This window comes from Antennarius striatus, chromosome 6 (assembly GCF_040054535.1).
Source record: "Antennarius striatus isolate MH-2024 chromosome 6, ASM4005453v1, whole genome shotgun sequence".
Taxonomy (NCBI): Eukaryota; Metazoa; Chordata; class Actinopteri; order Lophiiformes; family Antennariidae; genus Antennarius; species Antennarius striatus.
The window spans coordinates 25,036,248-25,049,414 of NC_090781.1; the positions used below are offsets into that span (position 1 = coordinate 25,036,248).

Consider the following 13,167-nt stretch of genomic DNA (forward strand, 5'->3'; position numbering starts at 1 on the left):
ATAAAAGCACATCACGTGAAACGGCCGTGAGAGGGGGGCGTGTCTACGTTCGGCCTCAGCCAATCAGCGCCTCTGTTTTGTGGTTTCCCATTCGACAATAACCACCGCGACCTAACCCACCGAGTTAAACAGAAGTAGGGCATGTCGACGCTGGCGAGGCCAAGGCGAGTTCGTGGGTGATATTGATACAGGAAGACTGGAATATTTCACCAATATTATTGATAATCAGACTTTGTCGCTGTGACGCAGATACATTTTTATCGCAGCTATAGCAAGCATGCTAGCAGAGCTAAGCTAGCTGTTATATGTCCTCGCTCTCTCCACGCAGCTGACCTCCACCACGGCACACATTCACACGCTAGCCCTGGGACGTCATCACCGTGTTTCTGCACGTTCTCCCCCATCTTTACCCCCCGTGTGGTGTCCCGTGGACGGTTCCCGAATATGATCCACAATGAGCCAAAGAGACACTTTAGTTCATCTGTTTGCTGGAGGGTGAGTATTCTTTACGGACACGCAACGCACAGCTAGCTAGATGCTAGGTACCAGCTAAGAGTTGCTAGCTTGTTTGGCTAGTTCTTTTCAATAGAATTGAATGTTTTCTTTTTTTTCATTACGTGGGAATTGTGTAACGATGTGACCCACGGTAACACAAACATGTCCGGCAGCAGCTAACTGGCGGCGTGGCCATGTGTACCCACCCGTGAACGCCCAATGTCACATTTTCAAAGACTCCAAAACACCTTCGTTCGTTCGTTCTCGTGTTCGTTGTGAACCGTCGTAGCGGTTTTGTCATTCCACAGGAACGTGGTTTTTTTTTTCCACGTCACTTTCACGCGTGTATATCCGTCGTTTCACGGAGTAACTGTTTATAAAAGCGGGTTCTATAAACACGCGTGGACGTAGCGTTCGGGAAATAATCCTTATTCAAATACGACTGATGTAACGTTCAAACGTCACGCTGGAGGCTCGTTTTTTTCAGTCGCGCTGCTCCACCAAAGGTGAAAATGACAATGCAAACGATTCTAAATCAAATACAAATATGCACAAGCAACCCTAGACATGCAATGCGAGTTTTGGCAGACGTGGAACTTATTGAACTTTTGTAAAATCATATTTTTCCTGCACTAGATTTGCAGGCTTTTAGCAGAATTGTAACGCCATGAAAATCGCCTAAATGTACCAGAACGCATCTTTTCCATATTCTAAAACTAATAATTTTAATTAAACCATAATTTTTTTCCGCTGGTTCATGTTTATCAGTTACATTTGGTTGATATTAACTGTTTCCAGACTTCCTGCATCACAACAATCACACACACAGACTTCTCCCTCTGCAGTGTGGATTAAAAATTAACCCAACATTTCGATTACTGATATCCTGTCGCTGATGTGGTCAATATATTCAGTTTCTTTACCTGTTCATTGTAAATGTTGATATCAAGTTTATAGAAATGCACAAACTGATCATAAACAGATGTCCCGATGCTTGTTTTAATATCTTTGCTCATATGTTTTCAGATATGAAACGTTTTATGTGTTTTTCTGTAATTTATTGTTATTCTATCAGCTGATTGTTTCCAGCCATAAAAACACTGAAAGCACAAGTTTTTGTTTCAGATTTCTATTTGTTATTATTATTATCATGCTGATACGTGAATGCATTTTGTGAGTCTGGAATGTCATGTGGTGCTAAATGGAAGCCAAATGAACGTAAAGCATTCCAGACTGGCTCTTTGTTTCTATTCTGTTTAAAGTCCACGTGTCAGGAATCGTTAGAATTCCTGTAACTGCATCACTGACGTCTGTCTTCCTGCACACAATCCCGTCTGTTGCTGAGGTTCTGGCGTCACTAAAACGTATTGAGTTGTTTTATTCTCTCAGGTGAAACTGGTGATTCTTCACTGTATCACCATCATCGTTTACGTCTGTCTCTCCTTCCAGATGTGGGGGCACGGTTGGAGCCATATTGACTTGCCCACTGGAAGTCCTGAAGACCCGTCTGCAGTCGTCCACCATCACTCTCTATGTGTCTGGGGTTCATCTCAGCGCTGTTAATGGAGCTAGCGTGGCCCGCGTGGCCCCGCCCGGGCCCCTGCACTGTCTCAAGTGGGTGTACAGTATTTCTCAGACTGCTTTGTCTTTGACATTGACAGGGTTTTAATTGATATATTCATATTTGCTTCTACTCTCTTACAGGCTTTTATATATTGTATAGGTCTGGAATCATGAGGCAGTGATAAAATATTTATAATATTCCAGAAGATCATAAATGTAAATGCAAGTTTTCCCTAGAATTGGGTGACAAAGGCTTCCGCCTCAAGCGCTTATTTAGAATTCAGGTTTTATTCAGAGTTTCATGGCCTCCACCTTCTGTTCTGATGAATATACGGTCATGCTTGCTTCATAACTGCAAACACTCCAGCTCTGAAAGTCAAATGCGCCTCAACTGTAACGATGTGTTCAAAAGAAAAAGATGGAGGAGGGACTAGTTTTACTGAAATATCTGAGGGAGCATGAAAGCAAATAAGACTGATTCTTCTTCTTTGTGAACTTTTTCAGGAATAGTTGCCCAGTGTGTAAGTTTGCATGTAGTTAAACCCTAAAAGTAGGATCTGGAAGTAGTCAAAATGTTCACTAAATATTTTAGATATCCTGTCATTTAAGCCAAACCAGCTTCAGGTTATTTTTACCTTTGCTAAGGAGGTTCTGTTTTCCCCAGTGTTTGTCTGTTAGTAGGATTTGACACCATTTTCCACAAAAATAAAAGATTGTTGCCAGCGACAGTTTTATGTAGAAAGTCATAACAGGCGGTCAAACTGAAAAACTGGTCATACAACAAATCACTTGGGCATGTCACGCCAGTGACAAAGCAACAGAGCGATATCGAGATGAAAGAATCCCAGCTCCTCTGGTGCTCCACAATAAATCAGTTACAGTTCCATTCTGAAACACAGGTAGTCCAGCCCACGCCTGCTCAGAAATAAGCCACAATGCTAGATTTTGTGTGCATTTGCAGAAAACACTCGTCAAATATAGGCTGTCTGCTTTTAGGTGATCTTAATAGAGACTGATAACAATCTTGTCTGGTTGCTGTGTTTTCAGACAAGTATATCAGAATGTAGTGACCTTGACAGAGGAGAACGCTGCACTGATCACCAATCTGCTTTGTTTTCTTGTAAGATTTTTTGCAGGTTTGCCAGGATTTATGGGTCCTAGGACCCATAAATCATTCTTGTAGATCTAATTTGTCCGGATTATTTGCTGAAGGGATTAAATCTGCCCAATAAAGTAGACAATTAGTCCAGTCTCTGTGCTTGATAGTCAGAATCTTTGTTTGTGTTTGATTTTCAGGCTGATTTTGGAGAAAGAAGGACCTCGTTCTCTCTTCAGAGGCTTGGGACCAAACCTGGTGGGTGTGGCACCTTCCAGGTAAGACATCACGACTTTTTATTATTGGATTTTTAACCTTGCTTCCCTCCATGAGTTGGAAACTACGATTAAGTACTGCCTTCTGTCGACTTGTTTTTTTGACATTGTATTTTGTGTTTATTACTGTTTGTCACATATAAGCAGGTCTATGCAAAAATCTGCTAAAAAGAGATTTTCCTGAAATTGACTTTGGGTTTTATTTAATTACATTTTACATTCTGTTTTATTAAATTTTATATTCACTCGTTCATTTTCCCGAACCGCTTCTTCCACCTTCGCGGGTCACGGGGGTCGCAGGAGGCGGGGAGACGCTCCACACACGTTGCCAGCACATCGCTGCACCACACGAATGAAGAAGAAAGGAAGAAGTTCTTTTTGAAACAAAGAAAATTTGGTTCAGAGTTTCCAGATGGTTCTCCAGTTCTGGGGTCTCTGAACTGTTCACTAATAGTTTTGTGCTGCTCAGTGTTTGACAGCCTAACCTGCACTAAGCGCTTAATCATTTGAATGGCCTAACTTATGCCAGTTCTCTCTAACCAAAGCTGCCACGGTCATTTTGACCCCAATTAAAGCAGTGTGATCATAAACCAAGGAGAACCAGGACTAAGAACCTGGGAAACAAGCTGTTCTTTTGAGTTTGGAACTTAAAATTACAGAAGAAGGGTCCTGAACTTCTTGTCTCTTCTGAGTTTTCTTAAACGTTTACTGTTCTCACTCGTTGGCAGCTGATTCTTCGTGGGATTTGCACAAATATTGACTTTGTTCTGTTCCCACATCAGTTCAGGACACATAACCGTAAGAAGAGATGCTCCTATGTGAGACAAACACAAACGCGTCGTCATCCTGCTCTCATTCGTCTTCTGTGCTTTCGCAGCAGCGCGTTGAAAACATTTCATTTTTGTGCTGGAAATTCAATTACCGAGGGACAGGTGGTGGCATGTTCCAGTCGTTATCATTAATTACCCATAATGACGGCTGCAAAGCGGAGCCTAATGGGGGCAGGTGGCAGTTAGCGCTGCTAGCAGGTGCCAATGCTAAGAGCATTTGGAGAGTTTTGTTAGCATCTCGCATGAATGAATAACGAAAGCAGAGGAAGGCAGCCGAGCGTCCAGAGCTCTGATTTTAACTCCACAGGATCAGTACACAATTTAGGTTTGTTGTCTGTGTTCTCATGACTTTTGAGCTTCTTTTCATTCTTTATCATTGTTTATGTAACTCATATATAATTAATTATACACAGGTTAAGTCTGCATGTCTATTGGTTGATAGAAATATGTTGTTTTTTTCATAATTTAGGGGGTTTTGGGGGTTGGAATGGATTAAATTGATTTTAGTTGCGTCTCAAAGCTCTTCTGTATTCAACTCCATTTCCTTTGGTTTATGGAAACATTCTTCAAGTGAATTTGTGGTTTTTGACTCAATAACTGCGTTAATTACAGAGGAAGCAGACAAGTGTGTCATAGTGATAATTATCCAAAGTGATGCTTTCTGAAGCATTAGTAGAGGTGGGGAAAACATCAATTGTATTTTAAGGTGGAGGAGAAGGAGGAGAACCCTTATACGCTTTCATTACTTGGGTTCCCGTTTATGTCCACATATGAATGAGATCCTATTCCAATCACAGGATATCTGGTTCCGTGCACTTCCTTCCTGCTCACACAGTCGTGATCACATCCGATCGATACCCCAAAGGAGGAAAAACATAGAACAGAACAGTTGATCGATGTCGTGTAGAGACCCGTGGGCGTCACATTCTTAACAGTCAAACAAGAAATATATGACAAATAATTTTCTGGAGGACCAGGTTGTGTCTCTCAGCTAGAAGACAAAAAAACACACATAACAGCATAATGACGGTGATTATCACCAATAAATGAAAACAGGTCTTTGCGTCTCATTAGGCTGATTTGCTGAGGATGTTGCTTCTGCTCTCAGCTCCACACTGAATACATATCAAAGCTCATTAAAGCAGAACCCGACACATGGACGCTTTAACTGGTTTATGCATTATAATGAACAACCCCCCCACCCCCCACGGGTGACTGGGATGAATTATTTCTGCATTCAGACACAGAAACCAGGTTTATTCCTCTTTGTCTATTTGTTCTCCTTCCACAGAGCGATCTACTTCGCCGTCTACTCCACGTCTAAAGAGAAACTGAACGGTGTGTTGGAACCAGACTCCAAACAGGTACACATCGCGTCGGCTGGAATGGCAGGTAACTATACATGTATCCCATCAGGGTGACATTCACTGACGTGTGAGGCTTTTTTACTCTACAATAACCTAAAAAAAACCCAAAGAAACATTCCCATCACACTCTATGGCGTTACCGTAACAGCTCCTGCTGTTACTTTCTTCACAGCGTTAGAACAGTTGATTAAGCGTAAAAAAATCCGATGACGTGCAACACCCTGTGTATTAAAAACAAGACGATCCTGTTTCCCTGACCTAAATACGGTACCAACCTCACCATCATGTGACAGCAGGTTCAAACGTACCACATCAAAAGCCTACATTTAATTCTGACTTTAGTGTGTGTGTGTGTGTGTGTGTGTGTGTGTGTGTGTGTGTGTGTGTGTGTGTGTGTGTGTGTGTGTGTGTGTGTGTGTGTGTGTGTGTGTGCGTGTGTGTGTGTGTGTGTACATACATACAGCACACACTTTGCGTGTCTGGGTTCAAGGTGCCGCCACTTTTAGCGAGTCATGACTTAGATCACCGAGGGCCACGTCAGCACACACATCAAAGGGCCAGATGTAACTTATAAATGTAACTAAATGTAACTTAACATAAATGTAACTACTCCTTCATGTTAAATCACTCTGAATTTATTACTTATTAAAGTTATAAACATAACAGTTGCAAGTCCTTTTTATGACTATGTTAAAATGGGCTTAGTGCATTGTGGGAAATGTAGTTTTTGGTCAAAGCAAACTAATTTTAGACACTCTGACCTTTGATGTTCTCACGGGCCACATAAAATGATGTGGCGGGCCACATTTGGCCCCCGGGCCTCGAGTTTGACACGTGTGACTTAGATCCTTCATCCTTCGACAGTGCAGAGATTAACGTTACAGTTGGCTACCGCCGCGGCTAACAATGGACATACTAGCTTCCCAGCACTGCTATCACATGTCCAACTACGCCTCCTAACGTGGTGTCATCTGCATAAATGTCACTCACAGCGAATGGATTTGTTTGTTGTAAAGCAGATGTTTTAATTAACACGGCCTCTGGTGTTTTCTGTCTGTTCTGTTGTCTTGGTGGGTGTCGATCATTTCAAACGAGGGGCTGGGATGTGGTTAAAAAAAACAAAAAAAAACTTCTGTGCAATGGTCTGGGAATGGGAAGTAAAATGGTTGCATGCCGGTCATTTTTGCTACACACAAGCCTGTGTCTGTTTTAGGCTTAAACTCTACCATAGCTCTCCTCTCGCAAAGGGCATGAGACCCCCGCACCACCAGGGGTCTCTAGCTGCATCTGTGAGGAGTTACTTGGGTCTGCGTGAGTACTCACCACAGATCTGTGCTTCTTTTAATATCTGCTTGTTCTCTGTCTCTCCTTTTCCTCTCTGTCTACTCCATTTCTGTCTAGGTGTTTGCATCAGAAGCAGGTTTTTAAGACGATTGCTTTGCACAACATTCAGTGTTTTCTGGCAGCCAGTCGCTCCCCTACTCACACACACATAGTTTAGACTCCAGAGAGGCTTGCTTTCTCTCTCTAAGCTGCCTTTGTGACTTTTACATCCATGTTTATTCAAAACTAATGTGTACATTTAACTTTTCACATGAACGCAGCTTAAAGATCATACTTAGAACGTTAGTTGTTGTTGTTTTTTTGTACCAGTTGAAGCTTGACAATATTATCATCGGATTTTGTAGTCGAGGTAATCCTACAGGTGTTTTTCCTCCGCAGGTTTTACAGCCACGACAGCGACTAATCCGATCTGGCTGGTAAAGACCCGACTGCAGCTGGACACCAGGTGAATACGAGGCTTTATTACAGTATATTCCGCACTATAAGACGCACCTAAAAGCCTTTAATTTTCTCAAATACCAAACAGTGCGCCTTATACAGTGGTACCTCTACTTACAAATGTCTCTACATACGTACTTACGAAATTTTCTACTTACGGAATGTCTTCCAGAACCAATTAATTTAGTGCCCTTTGTGGAAGGTGAGCCTTGACTTTTTATCGTCATCGTTTGCTTGAATTTTTTTTGTGTTTTCCGTGTCTCCAAGGAAACGCGGCGAGCAGCGGATGAGCGCGCTGGAGTGCGTGCGTCGGGTGTATCAGGCGGATGGACTGCGAGGCTTCTACCGGGGCATGTCGGCGTCCTACGCCGGCATCTCAGAGACTGTGATCCACTTTGTGATCTATGAAAGCATCAAGCGCCGCATCCTGGAGTACAAGGCGCCGCAAAGCCTGGACGAGGAGGAGAATCGCTCCAAATACGCTTCAGACTTTGCGGGGATGATGCTCGCCGCTGCCACCTCCAAGACCTGCGCCACCTCAATCACTTACCCACACGGTACGAATTGGTCATAAGCGGTTAGCCGATATTCTTCTTCTTCTTCATTTCACCTTCTTTTATTTGCTCTCCCCCCCTTGCAGAAGTGATCCGGACGAGGCTACGGGAGGAAGGCACCAAGTACAAGTCATTCTTCCAGACTTTGAGGACAGTTCCCCGAGAGGAGGGCTACCGCGCCCTCTACCGCGGCCTCACCACCCATCTGGTGCGACAGATCCCCAACACCGCCATCACCATGTGCACCTACGAGGTGGTGGTCTACCTCATGAAGGGTTAAAGCTCCTCCCCCACCCCCACCTGGACAAGAACCCTCGACTCTACCCGGTTTTGGAAAAACGGAAGAGGAAGCGATCAGAGTGACCCGCTAGCTGTCAGAGGACACTGACCTGCGTGTCAGTGATGGAAATGAACTGGTTCCTTTTTGTTTGAACCCCTGGGGGTCTAGTAGAGGAGGATGGAGACGTTCCTCAAGTCGGATTAGAAATCTGGGTTCATTTCTATCCGTTTTTTCTCCCTTCGGTTTGTGTTGCCTCTAGAAGCTCAGAGTTAGCGTTTGTTCTAACAGTCCTACTAATAAACGACCAGTACAGTCATTCAAATAGTTCCTATTTGTGGGTACACGATCGGGGGTTCAAAAGTAATATAATAATGTTGTGCAGCATGTTCTGCATCCATCAGAGAGCCGGTAGAGGACCAGAATGCATCGGGAGGGAAGGTTAGCGAGAAGGAAATCCGCGCGTGACGTTGGTTTAGTGCCGTAGGGACGGAGCAGACGGGTGGAGCTTACGGAGGCGCGGTCGGAGAACAACACAGACGCAACGTGCAATGAGCGCTGGGGGTGGGGGGTGGGGCTCCTGGTACCTGTCACCACACTGGAAAGAATGTAGAGTCGTACGCTGATGACGCCGGGCTCACGCTACGGGTTAGCCTGGATCAGCCTTCAGGTCGGAGAAGTTTCAGAATTCAGGAGAAGGTTGAGGAGAATCCTACGTTTTTCAGCCGAATCCGTTGTGACGTTCAGACTCCTGTGGGGCGAGCCCGGCACTCGTGAACGCTGAGGTTTTATTCCCAGAATATCCACGCCCCGCGTACTAAACCGACTTGTTGTGACTTTAAAAAATAAATCTAACCCTTTGCATCAATTTTTAACATCAGAGATATATTTAAAAATCCCCACAAAGCGTGATTGTGTTTCAATTGTGTGCTCGATAGTGACAAAAACGCAAACGTGCATTTTTGGATATGTGTGGCTGGGGGGGGGAGTGGGATTCGCTTGTCGGTGCTCCAAACAGGAAGTTGTTCAGGTCTGAGTTTCCTGTCGTCTTTTTTTAATTCCGTTGCAACTTGACGATCCTCTGAGACGCGAGAGTCCAGGAATGTAATTCTCACAAGCGCACATTAAGTTTAGAGAACGTGTCGAATCATGTCTGCCTGTAATAACTGGACTTCAGTCGCTATGGAAACCAGTTCTGCTTTTTGTTTGGGCTCCGGGACGTCCTGCTGTAAAGGAAAGCTGCTTGCTCTTGTTGTTTGTACCCTGAATAAGAATAAAGCATTGTTCTGGGGCCGCACCTCCTTTCATATTGGTTACCGTGGCGATAGCTTCCTTTCTTTTAGTCACATGACAAAGTCGATCCTGTTGTTTCTTCTGCTCTGCTTCACCACAAACTTACAAATACACACGATGCTAAATTCTCACCTCACTTTAGCAGCACGAGCTGCTGCTCCTAAATGGTAACTCCTCCAAACACACAACCTGTCGCACATCCGTTAGCATCCCTGCTTCCAGTCCACGTCGGACGAGCTTGGCTCGCAGCTCGACCTCTGAAAAGCTTCACCTTCTCCTCCACACAACAACCGTGATGGATGGGAGCAGCGGGTGCTCATTTTACCGTAATCAAATGTACAAACACTTTAATTTTTATTTTGACGGCTACAGACGTCTCTCTTCCTCGTATCACCGGCAGTCTTTGTACAACTGGTGGTTGTTCTTCGGCATTCATGTGTTTTATGTGTGCTTGTTCTCATGTAAGCTGCAAACAGTGTTGTTTTTATCTTTTTAAATAAATTGTTGCCTTCTCCTGATGCAGTTTTGTTTTCCATTTTATCACTGATGAGCCTACTAAGTCAAACTTGATCAGATTAGTGCTGCTGGTGCTTGATATGCAGTTGATTCCCAGATGCAGTGAAGAAATGTGTTCATGAAAATGCTCTAAAATGTAAAAAAGCACAAATGCATTGCTTATTTTCCTCAAATTTTATGCATTTTATCTTTTTGCTTTCACTGAAATTTTAAATTAAAATTGTATTTCATTGAAGGTCTGAACAAAATTCTGTAACCCTCAGACATGAGTAAGAGAATAAGAATGCTTTTATTTTCCAAGACTTTGCTGGTGCAAAATGCAGGTATAAAAATATAAATAATAAAAATCAATTATATACATATATCCAACATAATAAGCATGTGTACAATTAAATCTGCCAATACAAAATAGAAAGGCGTATTGCTTTCAGTTGTAATTTTATCTCCAGCCACGAGAGGGCGATGTTTACCGGTATGTGCAGGACTTCCTGCTGCGTCCGGGTGTAGTGATCTTTTTTGAATTTTCATTTCATGAATTGATTTTTATTTTTTTAAAAGGGATCGTTTGATTTTTAAAATTAAACCATCAGACTTTCAAAAAATATATTTTCGGTTGTTTTTTTTCAATTTAAAAAAGACAAAATGATATTGCTTGAAAACATGAATGAAAAAATATCTTTTTTTTTCTTCATTTTATGGGACCGGAAGCTGTCATCGGTCTACACAATAAGAGTCAAGGTGTGGAACGGAACGTTGTACAATGAGAAAATTGAACATTCTAACAATAGAAAATGTAATTCTCTATTTTATTCCTGTATGTGAACACTGAAAATTCCATTCTATTCAACGACAGCCCGACATCAGTATAGGTGCTTTTATTTTGCAGACAGATAATTACATCCGGTCCCTGGAAACAAAATACTGTACTGTAATAACAACAATGACAAGAATGATACAAAATAAAAAATTAATAAAAAAAAGAATTACATTTAAAAAATAACTACAATTGTTTTGTAATGATTTTTATTCATTCTGAAATCCATTTTCTACTATCCCCCTCTTCCATTTGTGCAAGGATAAAAAATGTTTTTCACTTTTGCATTTTAAAATGAAAACATCTAACAGCCACTTAGATTCCCTAAAGATAACTGGATCCTGTTGCCTCATACATCAGTCTACCACAAAAAAATTTCCCTGCATTCTCAGATCCAATTTAAATCTAACGTGAGACATATTAATTCAGAAAATTACACCATAAACTGAACCTTGAATGATGGCATGACTTCAGCTGTAAAGCACATGCAGCTGATTCACAGCTCATCCCCAGATGTGAGCATCAGCATCCCGTTAGCGCCAGCGGGGCCTGCATGAGTCACTCAGTAAGGTTTCACTCAGTGTCGCAATGATAGGTAGGAGTGTGTCCCCGGATCACGCTCAACAACCTGCCAGAAATGTGTTTCAGAATGCAAAGTGCTTGGGGGTGTTGGTTGATGCTCACTTTTAAATTGAGCTTTGGGGAAAAAGTGCAAAAACAGAAAAATACCTGTTGGGTCCAGTGGAGTTTTATGACTGGCATCTTGTTTACATCTCAACTGGAATGGAAGAGAAAAGTGTTCAGAATTTTTTTTCTCCTTCCATTTCCACCATCTTTGTTTGACAAGCTTGTTGGATCTGTGACATTTCCTTCTGTATAGTTTAATCTGGTCACTAATCTCTAGTTACGCGCAGAGTGGAGTCGCATTTCACAGCATGCATTTATAATTAAAGACATGTTACGTATTTTTGAATAGCACTTTCATTGGAACAGATAACAGATTTATTTTTCAGGAATTATTCAAACTGAAGCTAGATTCTCTAAATATTAGAGCCTCCAGTATATATACTGCTTCAGCTCCAAGAACATTACAAACATCTTTTATTTAAGTTTAAATTCTGATTTCAAATTCAAAGCTACAACAAACCAGAAAATGCAAAATATAACATCTTATTAAAATCCACAAATATTGGAATCATAAAATCATTACTTAAAAACACATAATATCATGTGACGGTACAATAAATCAGAATAAAAACATATAATATCGGATTATTAGCCCGTAGCAACCCCCGTGACCCACAATGAGGAAGAAGCAGCTGAAGACGGTTTTAATTAATTAAAAAATCAAATTAATTTAATTTAATTGATTTAAAAAATACAATTTATAAGTTTAAAATAGATTATTGAGCAGTTATTCTGATAACTAACTGGAAATTGCTGAAGTTAAATGTTCTGCCCTATATTTTTAAGTAAAAAAGAGAAAAAACTATCCACACGCACAAGCGCTTCCATTTGAGTTCTGATGTCAACAGAAATTGAGTTTATTTGGTCAGCGTGTGTAAAAAGACCAGAAGCCAGCGTGGAACAGACGTGTCCAGTGCCCTTTCACGCTCAGCTCACGCTAATCACCCACGCTAACATGGAGTTACAACATTTCTTTGTCCTTGTATGAATTTTGTTTTATAATGAAAGCTTTCGATCGTGGTTTCTGGGCTTCAGTTGGAACCACAATATTACCCAGAGGACATCATGACAGTCACCAATTTACTGGGTGAACTCTTTGTTTTTCTGCCCCCGTGGAGAGTTTGTCTGCCTATCCGCCTCCGTCTGACCCCAGCCAGCCACTTCACATGTCTGCTGGAATGGTTCTAATTACATTTTTCTTCAAGCACTGTACTTAGGTGTAATTATGAGTTCATGCACTTAGGAAATTAAAGGGAATGAAATGAAATGGGCTCATGTTTCATCAACAAATCAGTGCATCATTCATTTTAGTCCAATAACATAATCTATCAATATATTATTTTGTATTTGCTTTTAGTATTTTTAAGTCTACAGGTAAACTTCAATCTGCTTTGATTGGAGTTACATCGTTCTCGATTATACTGTATATCAGTTTTCCACAAAAAACAAAAAAATGGGAAAATAAAATTTGTGTGTACATAATTTATGATTGGCCTCACGTGGGCCGTACAGGGATAAACGAAGGGCCGGATGTGGCCCCCGGGCCGCGGTTTACCCAGGTCTGCTCTAGACCAACCAGTCACCCAATTAAAACTACAGGTCAACCTCGGCTTACGTC

At 41.9% G+C, this 13,167-nt stretch overlaps 1 protein-coding gene across 2 annotated transcripts; it reads left to right on the top strand.

Annotated features, from left to right (window-relative positions):
• The first annotated feature begins 85 nt into the window (after window positions 1–85).
• On the top strand, window positions 86–10,045 carry LOC137596939 (solute carrier family 25 member 36-A-like). 2 transcript variants are annotated; one of them, XM_068317770.1, is made up of 7 exons: window positions 86–495; window positions 1,945–2,109; window positions 3,355–3,432; window positions 5,551–5,651; window positions 7,349–7,415; window positions 7,676–7,965; window positions 8,049–10,045. In XM_068317770.1, exons 1-7 carry the CDS (start codon window positions 455–457, stop codon window positions 8,240–8,242), a joined length of 936 nt encoding a protein of 311 aa, XP_068173871.1. In that variant the 5' UTR covers window positions 86–454; the 3' UTR covers window positions 8,243–10,045. The 2 variants fall into 2 exon arrangements, with proteins under 2 accessions (XP_068173871.1, XP_068173873.1); XM_068317772.1 differs by lacking the exons at window positions 86–495; window positions 1,945–2,109; window positions 3,355–3,432; window positions 5,551–5,651 and adding an exon at window positions 5,670–6,937.
• Window positions 10,046–13,167: the final 3,122 nt, after the last annotated feature.